At 42.6% G+C, this 16,378-nt stretch overlaps 1 protein-coding gene across 2 annotated transcripts; it reads left to right on the top strand.

Annotated features, from left to right (window-relative positions):
* The first annotated feature begins 4,204 nt into the window (after positions 1–4,204).
* aimp2 (aminoacyl tRNA synthetase complex interacting multifunctional protein 2) lies at positions 4,205–8,751 on the top strand. 2 transcript variants are annotated; one of them, XM_063216728.1, is made up of 4 exons: positions 4,205–4,357; positions 5,050–5,250; positions 5,353–5,587; positions 7,501–8,751. In XM_063216728.1, exons 1-4 carry the CDS (start codon positions 4,343–4,345, stop codon positions 7,890–7,892), a joined length of 843 nt encoding a protein of 280 aa, XP_063072798.1. In that variant the 5' UTR covers positions 4,205–4,342; the 3' UTR covers positions 7,893–8,751. The 2 variants fall into 2 exon arrangements, with proteins under 2 accessions (XP_063072798.1, XP_063072789.1); XM_063216719.1 differs by having other exon boundaries at positions 4,205–4,471.
* The last annotated feature ends 7,627 nt before the right edge of the window (positions 8,752–16,378 follow it).

Below are 16,378 nucleotides of genomic sequence, written 5' to 3'. Positions count from 1 at the left end.
CACATGTGCACACACAGATGTGCACACACACGCACGCGCACACACACACACGCATACACACGCGTGCACACACTAGTGTTGCACCGATACCGATACCAGTATCGGTGGATCGGTGGATCGGCACTAAAATGGAGGTATCGGTATCGACGAGTACCAACAAATAGGGCACCGATACCATTTACAGATGCTTATATGACACTTCAACAGCCTTGAAATTAGTTATTTCATAGAGGTATTTAAAAAGTATAAAAGTTTTGCTGGATTCACTTTGTATTACTCTTTTTCCTGTTTACACAAAGGTAGGCAGCAGCCTGACAAAGCCATGCAATGATTTTACATCCAAGTAGTATGCACTGCAGCCCTTCATATATATATACATTTCAAATAGAGTGGTATCGGTATGGTATCGGTATCGGCCGATACTGCATAGCCAGGTATCGGGTATCGGTATCAGGGCCAAAAAATGGTATCGGTGCAATCACAAGTACACACACACACAAGAGTAGAACTACAGAAACACACATGCACAACCAGACACACACAACTAACACACTGTCCAGAGACACACATGAACACACATTTAAGTAGCCTATACTTCCTCACAAAAACACAGATAGAGCAAGAGCTACAGTGTCTGTTTGTCTGATGATTCTGTTCATTCCCATTCTGACTTTGCACAATCACAAAACAAATATCTGTGCAACAAATAGTAGGGTAATGATCTGATTTGACACTTAACCACAAACTGGTTTGACTGGCCACATTTGATGTGCTTTTGTAGCCAACACGATGCAGTATGCAAACAGTGCAAGTTTGTGAGCGTGTAGTAGTATTGGTTACTGTTTACTCTAACCTGAGACGAGCAGGCTGTGCCAGGGCATGACATGGTTACACCGTTCCCATCACCAAAGGCGCCAACCTCAGCTCAACCTGGGGGGGATGGGGGGGCTGAAAATTGTAGAATGTTGTAATGACTGAACATATTCAAGATATTATTGGGTTGTTTTTGCTCCTCCATCGTAATCGTTGGGGGGTCAAAAAGTAGACGATTTCACATGCAATCCCCATCCATTCCCAACTGTAGGTTCAAACAGTCATCTCAATATAAGGCATGGTTTCTATTGGGTTTATACGTAGTGTAAAAGGCTTTCAGAATGCAAAGGCACATTCAAAGTTGTCATGTGGCCAAACATGGCATTGTGGGCCCATTTTGTGATATTTGTATTAAGCTTACTTTCTCTATATAGTGTAAAACAATGGTTCTCAACTGGAACAGTCTTGGGACCCACCATTTTCGAATCTCATTCGGTCGTGACCCAGTTTTTTTTAGCGACACTCGAATGACTGGTTGCACGCTACTGTCTTGCGTAAACATTCTGATTTTAACTATGACGCCAGATGGCACAAGTTCAATCGCTTATCAAAATAAAAGTTGTAAATTGTTGCAGGAAAAGTTGGATGGTTTTTTTTGTTTTTTTTAGCGAATCAATGAATTACGATTTTTTTTTACACCATGGCTCTGCGACCCACCCATGACCCCTCCGTGACCCACTTTTGAGTCGCGACCCACCAGTTGAGAAACACTGGTGTAAAAGAAGCAAAAACAAGATGAAGACAGCGTTATAAATCAATTTCCAGTATAAAACAACTTCTTTCTGTCTTTCTGTGCGTGTGCGTGTGCGTGTGTGTGTGTGTGTGTGTGTGTGTGTGTGTGTGGACCCCAGTCTCTGGGAAAATCAACTGTATGCTTCGTGGTGCCGCTACGAGATAGCCTCATTTTTCGTAGTTGGGCAACGCGCGCTGTTGTCGAGAGTGGGTGAGAGAGAGGGCGAGAGAGAGCGAGTGAGAGAGAGAGAGACCACCCGAGCAGCGTGCATTCCGGAAGGGGAGCGCTGTCGTTGTGTCAGCTAGATGCCATGTCTACCTTCCTCCAACATTGTCCCTAACCTTAACCCTAAACCTAACCCTAACCCTAACCTTAACCCTAACCCTAACCTTAACCCTAAACTTAACCGTAAATCACTTTTTTGAAATGTTTGATTAGCGTCGTTTCCAGTTAGCCTTCACTCACGCTCGATTGTTGACGTCCGTCCGCATTATTCTTCCCCCCAGAACCAAACTACCCCATTGTCAGTTCCCCATTTCGTCACCTAACCACGAGAAACGAGGTTATTCATAATGGCACCACGAGGCTTGAAGTTGATTTTTTTTCAGTTTTTCTCGTAAAGACTTCACGAATGGCCCGAGTTACGGTTGGTGTGTGTGTGTTTATCTGTATGTGGGGTGGGGGGGTGCATTGTGATGGTCTTCTTCCAAATGAATGAGAATTAACAACCAACTCTTTAAGCTGATACATGGTCAAAAGGTTCCCACAATGCTGGCCAACATGGTTACTACAACATGTTTGAGTTGTGTATACTCAAGTCCAAGATAGAGAAAAGTCAAAAGCCAGTCTCTAGTATTTCTAAAAATGTCCTGTGTGAGGCCTCTAAGCCTGGTGTCTGAAAAGAAAACATGGCGTCTTGGTGAAACACTGGTTAACTCAGGACTTGGTTTACAGCCACGCTGCACTTAGCATCCATGATCCCATCAGCTGTGGCTTATAATTGGTACGAAGCAAAAGTCACTGCCTAGACACATACCAAAGAGATGTATGTAGGCTAATTGGGATATCAAGTAACCTTGTCTGAAGTTGGTCAATCAGTGCGAAGAGTGTTACACAGTGAATTCTGTGTCAAATTTCATGAAAAGAAAAATGGCACACAAAATAACGGGTAACACTTTATTGGACGCCGGCGCCATACGTATGACATGACAGTGTCATAACAGTGTCATAATACATTCATGAGTGAGTCATAAACATTATATAAATGCCATGAACATTTTATGACTGATTACGCGACATTAGGTTTTTGGTAAAGACAGCCCAAACAATGCCAACTTTTCATGACCATAAAATGTTTATGACATTGACCTAATGTTTATGACTCATTTAGGCCTATGACTGTGTCATGCCACTGTTTTGACACTGTCGTGAAGGGTTTGCCAACCGTCCCTTGAAATATGGAATTGGCACTTATTTATAAACAAAAGGGTGGTTCCGTATTGAACTGAAACAGGACACAATTTGGTTCAAATGCAGGAAATAAAGATGCGACAATGAGGTGTCCCATATTTTCCCCACAGGGAGTTGGCAGCCCCACCGTCATGATGCCGGTGTCAAGTAAACCAAATAGGCCTAACGTGACCATTTCTGAGTATATGGCGTGTTTGTTATTTCCTGGAATAGACATTGTCGAATCAGTGTTATCAACCCGTTATTGGATATAGGGAAAACATTACCTCTTCAGTTGTTTAATCTGTTTTTTGCTCAAGCACCACTTGGAGTCCATGATCCTGTAAGCTACAGGAAGAGGTGTAAGGCCATCGTGTTAGTCAGGTACTTGGACAAGAAGATTGCCAGAAAGGGCAGAGGAACAGTTTTGAAATTAAGCATAGCAAATGGATCTTTTCTTAACTTGTGAATGTAGTTAATGTTTTCACAAATTTTGCAACATAATGACTGGAATCTACTCTCAACACATAGGCCTATTTACACAGTAGCCTAACAGTATTCACTGTCATAAAAGGATGACTCATCAAATCTCAAACTAGCCACAGACTAATAATAGATTTTGGTGTGTCTTTCTTGAATGTGCATAGCAACTCAAACAAAACACAACAAAATGAGAGCTAACTCCATTGCAACATCATCCTGTTTGTCTACAGTATTTGTTTTAGTAGTGACCAATAGTGTGGATATAACATAAATAAAGCAACATGAGCAAACTTTGCAGTAGCCCATGTCCACACTGGGTCAAAGACAGACAAGACCTGAGTTTTATGCATAATCTACAAATGACATGCATCCTTTGTGAAAGCTGGCTCAACCTCAACACACAAAACATGTTGAACTCTAGCAGCTACCATACCTCGTAGATTTACTGAGCTCTGATGTTGCCCCTATCATCCAAGAACAGAAGCAGGGGGAAATGTAAAGCACACTGTGTGTTGGCAAGGCAAATTCTACCAAATTAACATTTTCCATCCACAATTTGGCTCGAGACATACGACTCGGCTTGTCTGACCTCTAGTGGATGGAAAAGAAACATGCGTGATGTTTGCCGGACATGACGTATTTAGAGACACACCTCTTCCTCTTAGCATTGGCTCCTGGGGTAGCAAAGCATTCGGCACTTTCCAAGAGAAGTGTCTTATGATAAATTTAACGTTTTAAGGGAGGGCTCGCCCAGGAGATTTTGTTTTATATTCAGTTCGGAAGTATCATAATTCATCCGGAGCCATGTCCATGTATCAGGTAAAGCCCATCTGCGGGGGTGACATAAAAGTTGATTTGCCGACGTGCATGTACAAGTTACCGAACATCCATGCGCAGTCTGACAGTGGCAGCTGCATCGACAATGTGCTACAGGTAATCCACGTTTTGGAATAAGCTACCTATTTAGCTCATAATACCATATTCAGAAGTGTCCTCATGACCCAGGTCTGGCTGGACATCATAATGACGTCTGTAAGAGCTCACATAGCGCCAGCAATCACACATCTGCTAATCTCAGCGCCCCCCTCATAGATTGCTCGCTAATGTTAGCATCCCTTGGTCGTCACTGCTGTGCTGATGCAATGGTGGTCAAGTATCAGATGTTGGTAGAAGTCTGTCACATTTTATCTGTCAGCACTGCGCTGTGTGGACGAGGGTCTGAGTCAACCTCGTTCCCATGGCCAGGTGTCTGTATCAAAGTAGTAAAGTAATCCTCGTATGACCTGTGTGTGTAGTTCTCTACGTGTGTGTGTGTGTAGTTCTCTACGTGTGTGTGTGTGTTTTGTGTTTGTGAGAGAGAGACTAACATTGTGCATCAGATCTATGTTCGCCCAAGGATTGTTGAGTTTCTAACACAAGTTGTAACTAAGTTGTCTTTATCCAAGAAAAATATCCCTAGCCTACCCTAATTCACATCGGTTCATTTCTACCTGTACCTTTCTCTCGACCAGAATGGAGAGGTAGACCCAGATCTGAAGGCTCTGGAGCTGCGTCAAGATGAGATCTTGCGTAGACTGTATGAGCTGAAGGCGGCGGTAGACGGCCTGGCCAAGACCGTGACCACCCCTGATGCAGACCTTGATGCAACGTCCCTCTCCTCCCCCCTGTCTGCACCAAAACAGGTGGCAAACCTGGACTCATTATTGGGAAAGGTATACCATTTATTGGCAACAAAGCAATCAGAATACTCAGGGTCTTCACCCTCTGTAGTCTCTAAGCAATGTTACAATGATGTCCTTGTGGTGCCATTGCAGGACCTGGGTGCCCTTAGGGACATAGTGATCAACGCCAATCCATCCAGTCCACCCCTGAGCCTGCTGGTCCTCCACGGGCTCCTCTGCCAGCGCTACAGCGTGCTGTCCACGGTGCACGTCCACTCCTCCATCTCCGCCGTCCCACCAAAGCTGCTCAACTGCCTGGGGCCCCGCCACCCCGACAGCTACACACGCCAGCGCTTCCAGCTGGGCTTCACCCTCATATGGAAAGACGGTGAGTGAGTGACCTGCTTTGGAGCGCAAGAGCGCAATTCTAACGTTAATTTCCACATTTGCAATCATTATGGTGAATGAAGAATAGTCCCCCAAAAGTTGTTGTGGATTGGCTGACAGGGGGGAAACTTAATTGTTCTCTGAAACGTGAGGCCACAAGCAGGACGGGAGTCCGCATATTAGAATCCATCCACTCTGTATGAGGCCTCGGGAGGGAGGTTTGCTTATGTTCTACGTCGAACTCAGGGCTCAAACCCGCCACCAACACTCCAGTTCGGGCATGGGAGGCACAGCACGATACCGCTGAGCTTAAGGTCCAGACCGATAGCTCAGCGCTACCGATACTTTATGAGACTTTGGGCGATACCGCTGAGCTTATGATCCAGATCGATAGCTCCGCGCTACCGAAACTTTATGAGACTTTGGGCGATACCGCTGAGCTTATGATCCAGATCGATAGCTCCGCGCTACCGAAACTTTATGAGACTTTGGGAGGGAGGTTTTCTAACGTTTTTCACCAAACTCTGCTAATTGGCATCCATTACATGTGTAACGTTGAAACGTTTGTCTGACTGGCACTGAATAAAAGCACAAATTAATCTTCCACATCTGAGGTGCTTTGGTGGCTTTACTTCTCGCATGGATCTCAGTCCTTCCCATGACACACCAGATATTGAAGAACAGGAGCACGGAGGTCAACTTACTTTTCTAAATATCGCTATTGTTTTTTCGTGTTGTTTCATTTTACTCTGAGAAGTTCGGTTTGACAGTGAGTCATGGCACCAGCAAAACATGGAAAATGAATTCCAATTTTACACATGTAGCATTATAGTCCGTTATTCTGCGATGACACCCCCAGTGAATGGGTAACTCAAATGTCTGTACTGTAGACGTATGTCACTACCAGTGCCTGTTCAAGCAGTCAGATTAGTTTGTTGACTTTGGCGGCTCCGGGATCTCTGGCTGAACTTCATGTGCTATGCTATGCTGCAATAACTCGATTGTTATCTGGGTCAAGACGACCCTGTCATCTATGTCAGCCACGTTTGTGTCTGTGTGGGTCTGTGTGTCTGTGTGTATGCCTGAATGTGTGTTTGCATGCTTGTATGTCTGTGTGTCTGTATGAATGTCTGTGTGTTGCCACTAGCATAGCATATGGAGCATTGATATGATTTTGTGTTGTTAATGAGCCCTATCTCACGCCTTTCGTAAAGTCTTCACGAAAAAAATAGATTAATTTTCGTGGTGCATTCACGTTATTGCCCGATTTTCGTACCTTAACCCTACTTAACCCTAACCCTAACCTTAACCCTAAACCTAACCCTAATTTGCTTGTTTGAAATGTTTGATTACCATGTGACGGTAGGCTACCGAAAGGGCATCAAACTAGTGGGTCGCTAGGCAACAGTCGGGCAATTCAAGTGAATAGGCAGCGTTTCGTTGCCCTACCACGAAAAACGGGCAATAACGTGAATGCACCACGAAAATTAATCTATTTTTTTCGTGAATACTTCACGAAATGAGTGAGATACGGTTGTTAATGGTGTTATGCCATAATGTCAGATCTGCTTTCCATAACAGGTTCAATAAAATAATCCATGGGGGTGCTGTGGCGCAGCACGCTAAGACACAAATTAAAAGATACATGCACAGTCAGCTAATCAGAAAGCAGCATTCCATTTGATATTGTACTTGTCATAAGTTTGGGTTTTTTGGGGGGGTCGACTGAATGACTATTTATTTGTGTCTGTGTAACCCTTAGTTGCTCCATCAACTATATCATCTCAATCACTATCTTCTGTCTCTCTGTCTCTGTCTCTCTCTGTCTCTCTCTCTCTCTCTCTCTCTCTCTCTCTCTCTCTCTCTCTCTCTCTCTCTCTCTCTCTCTCTCTCTCTCTCTCTCTCTATCTGCAGTGCCCAGACTTCAGATGAAGTTCAGCGTGCCCAACATGTGCCCCATCGAGGGCGAGGGTAACGTGGCCCGCTTCCTGTCTCGCCTGGTAGGCCTGGAGCCACGCGACCCGGTGGCGGCCACGCTCTCCGACAGCTGGGTGGACACGGCCTTCTTCCAGCTGGCGCCGGGCAGCTCCAAGGAGCGGGCGGCCGTGCTGCGGGCGCTCAACGCAGCCCTAGGACGCGGGCCCTGGCTGGCGGGCGCAGACCTCTCGCTGGCCGACGTGGTGTGCGCCTGCTGCCTCCTCGGGACGGGCACCACTGCCGCCTCTGCCCCTGCCAACGTCCAGCGCTGGCTCAAAGGCTGCCAGAACCTGGGCAGCATGGCCTGTATTAACCCCCTGTTGCAGTGACCCACCCCTTCCCCTCCCTGTGGAGAGACATCATAGATATGAACACTAGCTGCTGTGGTTAGGATGCCGTCTTGCGCCGGTAATCCTATGTTTTTCATAGATATTGTGTTGGCGCCACATACAGGATAATATGCGTATCGCCTTGTCACCGATTGATGGCAGTGGTAGTGATACCGGTTAAACGTGGCGGCGCGATCTGACTTCAGCCATTCGTTCCAATACAAAGGAGTGGGCAACGCGGCATCTAGTGTTCATATCTATGGAGAGAAGTAACATCCATGCCAAGAGGAACATATCATGATCGAACTGATGAGGCCTTTGTAGACCCTACATGACATGAGGTGTAAGACACGAGGAGTGTGTGGGTGTGTGATCGGAAATGCTGGTCTGCTGCTCTGTAAGTTAACTGTGTTATAACATCATAATTTATGATGTTTTGTATGAGAAGCAAACTAATAAATAAAGAGTAACTACATTAATCTTACTCCGGTTGACGCATCATTTATACATTGTTGTCATGTAGGGTATACAAAGGTCTTTCCCTGTAGCGTTTTAAGAGACAAACCCCTAAGAAGTGGACCTTTAGACAAGATATAATAAGAGATCCCGGTGGAAGAAGAGAGAGAGTATACAGTACTGTTGTAAAACACACATCTCCCCCTTTGTGCCTAATATGACGTCGTACTAGATGTGTGAGGTGCAATGCTAACGCTAACATTTTTTAAAACATTCTGAGATGTTTTAACATTTTGAAATGTGAAGAACAGGTCCTGCTAATGTTGGAAGCAGTATGACGACGCTGTAGAGTTATTTTGTCTTTCTGTTCAAAGTCTATTAAATTTTTCCACTTTGTCTCATACCTGGCCGTTGTATTTGTTTTGTGTGTCCAACATATTTTTTACTGAGTAAAATAAGTTTTATATTGTCTACACACACTGATGCATTCCATTTTGCTCTGGCATGTGTTTTATGTTAAACACATGACCTGAAAGTGGGTTACATTTTCAATGTGTACAACCACTTCTATGATGAATGCAGTAGATGGTTAACCAGCACTGTTAGTGGCTCAGTGATGATGGGTAATCAGGGATGGGTTCTGATTGCATGGGCCCCTGGGTCAGACAACAAGAAAGGCCCCCCTTCAAGGGTGCTGTTAGTGTAGAAAACGATTCAGGGTTTTAGGCCAGATGTGAGTATGCTGTGGGGGGTTATGGGGGAGGTTGTCCTCTGAGAAAATGTTGAAAATAAGTTGGTAAAAGTGCAATTTTAATGCAATATGAGAATGGAAATATAGAGGCCTGGGCTTCAGGCCCCCCTAGACTCTTGGGCCCCTGGGCCTGGGCCCGCTAGGCCCGTGCAGTAACCTGTCCATGTGGGTCATAACTAAGCCTATGATTGTATTCATATACACCTGTGGCTTTTTTTTTTTTTTTTTTTAATGTGCTCCACCATTTGAAGTGTACTCCACAACGTTTCCCAGCTTAATATTTGGCAAAAACTGCTTTGAATAATTTCAAGTAAATGAAACGGGCAGTGATCCCACAGGCAGTTAAATCGTTTTCACAGAGGAAGCACTTAAAATGTGTGGAAAAAATCCATCTTCTGTAGGTGAGGGAGACAGGTGCCGCTTTTGTGCAGTAGGTGGCAGCTCAGTCTCGTATTGTTGGAATGGCCTGCAGAGAACACATTGGAACACAGAGGGACAGTGATTATTAAACTGCGTGTCTACACCCCTAGAATGACAAGGGACTGTTGTAGAGTAGAGTAGATTGATAGTAGATTGATCGCCAGGGGGAAATGAAGGTGTCAAGTAGCTTACATAAATACACATAATGCCCACATGGACATTTCAAGACATTTCAAAACATTGAATATAGGCCTACTGTATACCTTCATAATACAACATAGCATTGTTAGCATTGTTCACTTGTAGGCCTACTACATTTATTTACTTTTCCTTTGAATTTTACATTAATATATTAAGTGGCTATGATATCAGCATGCAACAGGGACAAAAATGTTTGGCATTTGTAAAATGTGAGGTGAGGTGAGGTGTCGGGGAAAATACTCTTGGGTCCATAAAACGTGGTCCCTGCAGAAAAGAAGTTTAGGAGTCACTGCATAGGACATCTCTCCAGACGTTGACTGTCCTCTCCACACACATCCATGATTATGGGACAGAAAGAATTGTGTTGGCTGATCTAAATGTTAACCCAGTCAGATCTCACACACATCCAATTCCTTTCAGCCGGGTGAAGGGTCAAAGCATAAAGTTCATGTAGGGCAAGGAAGAACCGCACACTGATGAGCTTCCTTTTTCAATCCATCTCTATTTTCCTGATGTTTCAGGCCACCGCTGCCTCAGTCTGAGGAAGGGTCGTGGTGGCGTGAAATGTCACGAAAATAAAGATGGGTTAAAAAAGGGTCGGGAGCTCTCTGGTGTGCGGTTCTTCCTTGCCCTACTACGTGATCCAAATGTAATACCTGCGCTGTATTCATCCAGAAGGTGTCTGCTCTGCCCAGAGTGAAAATTGCTGTTGACAGAGAAACAGGCTCAGTGATGCTGAACATTTCAGCATGAATATTCATTGATAACGTGTTTTTAACACCAGCAGTGGTGGTAATGAGATGAATGTTCCTCAGTAAGTAAAACAATGATAGCCTAAATGAAAAATATTACAATTATACAATGCTTTATATAGCAGTCAGTTATGGGGGAAAACATAGAGAAAAAGATATGTGAAATTAAGTAAATGTAAAACATTTAAGTGTGTGGAATATCCAGTGTATCAATGTAATGATGTATAATAATAATAATGTAGGTAATAATGTCTATAACATCTGTGAAAGTAATACATGTTTACATCAAAATGGGTCAAATCTTCAGAAGCCACTAGAGAAGCCGCTACCAGCCAAAACGGCTTTCCCTATACCATCACACAAAAAGGAAATTCTCCATCATGTCCTTGACTTGTTGCAAGCATGGCTGCATGCAATCAATGGCAGTGGCCCGAGCAATTCCATCCACCTGTCACGTCCAACTGTGGCGGCTGAGTGGAGTGGAGGGTAGTCCTGAAACACTAGCACCTCTTTATCACTAATGACACACATAGGCAGCCATGCCCAGACTCCATTAGAGCTCTACTCGTCCCACCCCTCTCTGAAATGGGTAAGGGGGGGGGGGCATGTTGCAGCGGGGAAGGAGGATGTGCATGGGGGTGGGAGGTCTCATCACACCAGCTGGTGAGAGGATTGCTGGCTAAAAATCAATGTGGCAGAAAAAAGGAACAAAACACAACACAGTGATTAGTGCTTTCCCTTCCAGCCAGAGAGATGAGATGATCCAACCGGCAGAGAGAGACTGATACCAGCTTGAAGCGAGATCAAAAACAGCCATGCAAAAGCTGAGCTTTGGTGCATGGCAGAGAACTCAATTCTCAAACATCCCCACGTGCCACTGCTCATTCAAAAATGTTACCTTTTCAATGAATACTTACCACCATCATCAAATTCTTAGTATTCATCATGATTGGAAAAAGTGCACTTTTCATACATGAAAAGATGGATGTTCTCAATGTCCGCCATTTTCAATTTTTAGCTGCAAAACTGAACATAGTTTGCTCATACTGGTATATACTGTATTAGTTCATTAGTTAATATTGCTTTGAAAATATTCATCATAGTTGCTCTGGTGACCATCTGGCCACCACCCACGGACACCATCCTACATAATGCACCCTTGAAAGCCATTAAAATGCACCTTTAAAAGCCATTGTGCCATATCATGCCATTAATGCTGGACTCGTGTCACATGGGCTTGAATATTTGAATTCATGGCACATTGGAAGTCAGCTCAGATCCTCAGGGTCACCTCCCATTGACTTTATGATCACGTGAACAAGGCCAAAACATGGAACATTATCTTGCCAAAATAATCTTCATGGTCACCATGCCCTGACATCCATCATTGAGGTGCATAGGTCAGGTTCCTGAGATATTCAGTGAATAGTGTATGGTACATTAGGGAGGTTTGCTTTGAAATGGCCTGTTTGCATAAAACATATTTCTATATTTTATATGTAAGTTAATTTAAATGTAATTAATTTAGCTTTTCGTTGTCCTTCCTCTCTATTCCTTTCTTTGCCTGGACCAAGAGCTCTGTTTTGCCCTGTCCATGAGATGACATTGTGATTCCTATCAAACATTGATGGTTATGTTGTGTCCGAGACCGAGTTAGACATGATAATGAAATACTCCAGTTTTGAAACACAAAGGCAACAGGAAGGACAAGGAATAGAGCCTGAAAACAGGCCATCCTTGGCAACGACTGCTGTCACTGTAGGAGTTCGGTTGCGACAGGGTTATTGACAACGCCGTCTTCATGGATGCTTAGCAACATCCACCAGGCAACACTTTTTTTCCAAGGGGCATTCTATAATTTGCACTGACTGACAGTGGCTTGTCACTCACTGGCTGCACATCCTCCACACGACTTGATCAACATTTGCAAAGCGCTCTGCTGTGGACTACAGCCTCTTTTCCACTGCCAGTTTTCTGGTAGGCCTACAGCTCGACACAGCGCAACTCGTCCACCACTTTTTGCTTTACGATTGAGCTCTGTCGTGCCTATTCGAAAAGCAAAAAGTGGCGGCAGAGTCGTGCTTTGTCAAGCTGTAGGCCTACCAGAAAACCGACAGTGGAAAAGAGGCATACGAGGATCTATTGTATACAGTACATGGGTAGATGACGTGACGTGTAAATTTTGCTGTCGCAGGCTCTTAAAATTAAGTAAATTCATGCTTTCAAAATTGTCAATGCTTTAAATGATTAAGCTAATGTCGTTGTTGTGAAAAAGTAATGTGTAATAAATCCAGAGCTTAAATAAGTATTCTTAATTTTGAGTCAAATGTCACATTTGTCCTATTGTGTGACTGAGGCAAGTCTGGTTCTCCATATTAAAACATTTTTAAATAAATAATCAAAGCTCAGTCATTTGTCTAAACAACCCTGGCATGTTTTGCAAGGTGTCTATTTTAGCAAGTGGCAATGCTTAATTTTTTCCCTGTTTTTCTGAGACCGTATGGACTTATGAAACTTTGTCGCAGAAAACAATGTCCTGTGGTGTGACATCATATTTTTGGTTAATTCTGTGGATAATTATCTATTGTTGAAGCTCCAGCGGTACATAAATTGTGACTTTAGACCCTTAAGAAGTCAATGGCAAGGGTGGATTTTAGATTTTTCTCTCAGAGTTCTTCAGTCAATCAATTATGTTTTGCTATCACAAGATGTATTAGTTTTGTAGTCCTTTGGTGTGACAGCCATAAAATACATTTTGACAATAGTGTATATTTTTCATATTTTTTTCTTATGTAGATGTATGAAAATGCATCTTACTAAAGGTGAAATTGTATTTCAGTTGGCAACGACATGGCTTTAAATTAACTCAAAAGCTCAAAAGTCCTATGGTGTGATGGTAAAAGTCCTATGGTGTGATGGTAAAAGTCCTATGGTGTGACACTTTGGAGTATCACACCAAAGGACAAACAGGTCACACCAATGGACTAGATATTTGAGAAATAGCTTTTAAAACAACTGGTAGTACGTATTTTTTTGTTTTGTTGTTTGGCTAGATAAATATTGTGTATTCAAATTACTTATTCCTTTATTGGCCTTTGGAATTTATACTTTGATGCATTGTTGATGAATATTTGCTGTTGATTTTAGATACTGTCAAATGATATAAAATGTCATTAATGGTGCTTTGAAACCATAAATTATAACGGTAACAGTGAAGGAAAGATGAGTTAGAGAGTATAGAGAAGTAGATGAATGAAGTATGCTGTGGAGAGCTCAATATACAGCATAAATGTGCTGTCCAGCTTGAGATACCAAACAGGCACTGGCCACTACACACTACAGGTTCAATGGTGTGACAGTCATAGCATACCTACAAAAGTGTGATGTTCATGCCAAGGTCACCCTTCAGTATGAGTCTTATGAGCTCTGCAGGTTACATTCAATGACCGCATGGCTGTCATTAAGAGTTACGATAGGCTGATAATCGACGATTCAAAGACTTATAAGTGTAAAGTGTAGGTCCATATTGACTACAACAGTATATTATGATCAAAAGACAAAATAAACATGTTGATATATCTGTTTCTGGCTCAGTTTTGCATTTCTGTCCTTTAGCGTGACATGAATGTCCTACAGTGTGACATGTTTTAAACGCTCATGTCAAATGTTTGAGCTAAACAATATGTTTGATAAACACTGAATATTGCATTAGGGAAGAACAAATTATCGTCCCTGAAAAGTTAGTATAAATTCGGACAATTTTGAACATTTAAAAGAAAGATATCCCTGTTTTTCCTCGAAGGTTTCTAATAATCTCACATCTTATGGGAAAAAAAATACTTAAATGGTAATTTCTCTTTAAATTAAGACTTTAAAAAATCGCAATAAATATGAAGAGTGTAACAATGTTCATAAAACTCCATCAAGCCATTTCTACATTACTTAATATATTTATTTCTTAACGTCACACCAAAGGACATATTTTCAGCAAATTGCTTTATCGACGTAAATAAATAATCAATGAATAGACCAACATTGTGACCACTTGGATTTTTTGAAAGATTAATTGCTACACTACGTAGACATATACTTTTTTCCCTCATAAACAATGTTTTGTGAAAAAAATGTTTTTTGCTCCCTATCCGTCATCTACCCACAAGCTGATTGTGTAAGAAAGTAGCCTACAGTGTGTGGACAGAGCAAAATTATATTGGTCACATTAAATCCGGAGTAGACTAACACTGATACATTGAGATACATTTTGGAGACAATTTCTCACTTGGAGACACCCCAATCCTTACCTTTACTCTTTACTAGTTTACGTATTTTGCATTCAAACTGTATCCAGATGTCTGAGTTTTAGGATATAAGGTTAGGCCTTTCTTTACACAATTGTAGGGAAACTCAGCTGATCTTGCACCTCCCTGGATGGCACTGACCTTTCAGATTCACATGAGTGGGTGCTTACTGTAAGTCAAGTGCTGGGGCACAATCGAAACTCCAATGAACTAGTTCAGTTGATTCTACATGGTACAATTCTAAAATTTGAACAGCGTTTTGTTTTTGTAAAATGTACTTTACACGTGAAACGTGAAAAGGATTAAACGTCCCAGCAGGCCTATCGCTTTAATCTTGCTTGTCATGTTTTTGACTAACTGTGTGTTTCCTTTGTGCTTCCTTTGATTTTAATAAATGATCAGTTATCTACAGAGTATTATTTTGAAGGAGTAGAGAGAGCCCATGGCTGTATTAAAGTCTGTGAACCACTTTTCCACTTATCACTCATCACACCCCACAAACGCACACACACACTCACACTCTCTCTCTCTCTCTCTCTCTCTCTCTCTTTCCCTCTCTTCTCTCTATCCCTCTCTCTTTCCCTCTCTTCTCTCTATCCCTCTCTGTCTCTCTCTCTCTCTATCCCTCTCTGTCTCTCTCTCTCTCTCTCACACTCTCTCACACACACACACACACACACACACACACACACACACACACACACACACACACACACACACACACACACACACATCACCACCCACCCTTATTCTCTTTCTCCTCTGCCTGGCACACTTTCTGTGCCCCTCGGCCGTCAGACTGCCTGTAAGTAGTACACTTTCTAAAGAAAGGAGAGACAAAGTCAGTGACTGCATCAGAGATTCTGGCAATGTGTGATATTAACATACTGTATATATACATATTTTTAAATGGCCCGAGGTCATGATATGGGATTTTATATGTGATCTATAAAACTTCCAAGAAAACATTATGGACACATTTTTTTAAGTGTGGCAACTACTGCACTGTCACAGAAAATCAAGGGCCTGTTTGAAATATTTTCATGCCATCAAATTCCATCTCTCCTCCCAATTGACCTGCGGAATGAAAACGCTTCACAGGTTGAGCTTCCTTCATGTTAAATCAACGAATTAAGCAGGTCAAAGGTAACATGTCACAATGAAGTTTGGGAATTGTCACAACCTTGCTATATTCTCATGGACTGATGGATCTTTTATGTCCAGGGATCCATACCATTCAAAAAAGTGAGGTGAGAAAGGTGAAAGCATGAAGTCTACCTCTGGCAGTGCCAGATAGGCCTATGATTTAATTTGCTTGAATATTTATTGTAAATGGTGATGGAAAGCTTGTAGTATGGAGGTACTTTGTGTGCTTTGGTGACTGTGCTCTATCTCTGTCTCGCTCCCTCCACTCAACAAGAAGCATCGGTCAGTGCGCGCAACACAACCATTGCGCATCAACTGCCTCGTTTTTCTTTTAACCATTAAGTTTTCGTTCAAAACAAGAATTTGAGGAGTTGTGTTTTGTATAAAGGAGCTTCCATTGGAGAGTCTTCACTGTCATTGTCTCAAATCAGGTCTTCATGTGGTTAAGTCTTTAACCTACCT

This window comes from Engraulis encrasicolus, chromosome 2 (genome assembly GCF_034702125.1).
Source record: "Engraulis encrasicolus isolate BLACKSEA-1 chromosome 2, IST_EnEncr_1.0, whole genome shotgun sequence".
NCBI classification, from domain to species: Eukaryota; Metazoa; Chordata; class Actinopteri; order Clupeiformes; family Engraulidae; genus Engraulis; species Engraulis encrasicolus.
This window is presented reverse-complemented; position numbering and strand designations above follow the sequence as displayed.

Bases quoted from the DNA above. Each gene is read 5' to 3' on its own strand.
- aimp2 (XM_063216719.1), top strand. From the start codon at position 4,343: ATGTCCATGTATCAGGTAAAGCCCATCTGCGGGGGTGACATAAAAGTT. The intron at 4,472-5,049 runs GTAATCCACGTT...TCTCTCGACCAG, and splicing joins GCATCGACAATGTGCTACAG to AATGGAGAGGTAGACCCAGA. The intron at 5,588-7,500 runs GTGAGTGAGTGA...CTCTATCTGCAG, and splicing joins CACCCTCATATGGAAAGACG to TGCCCAGACTTCAGATGAAG.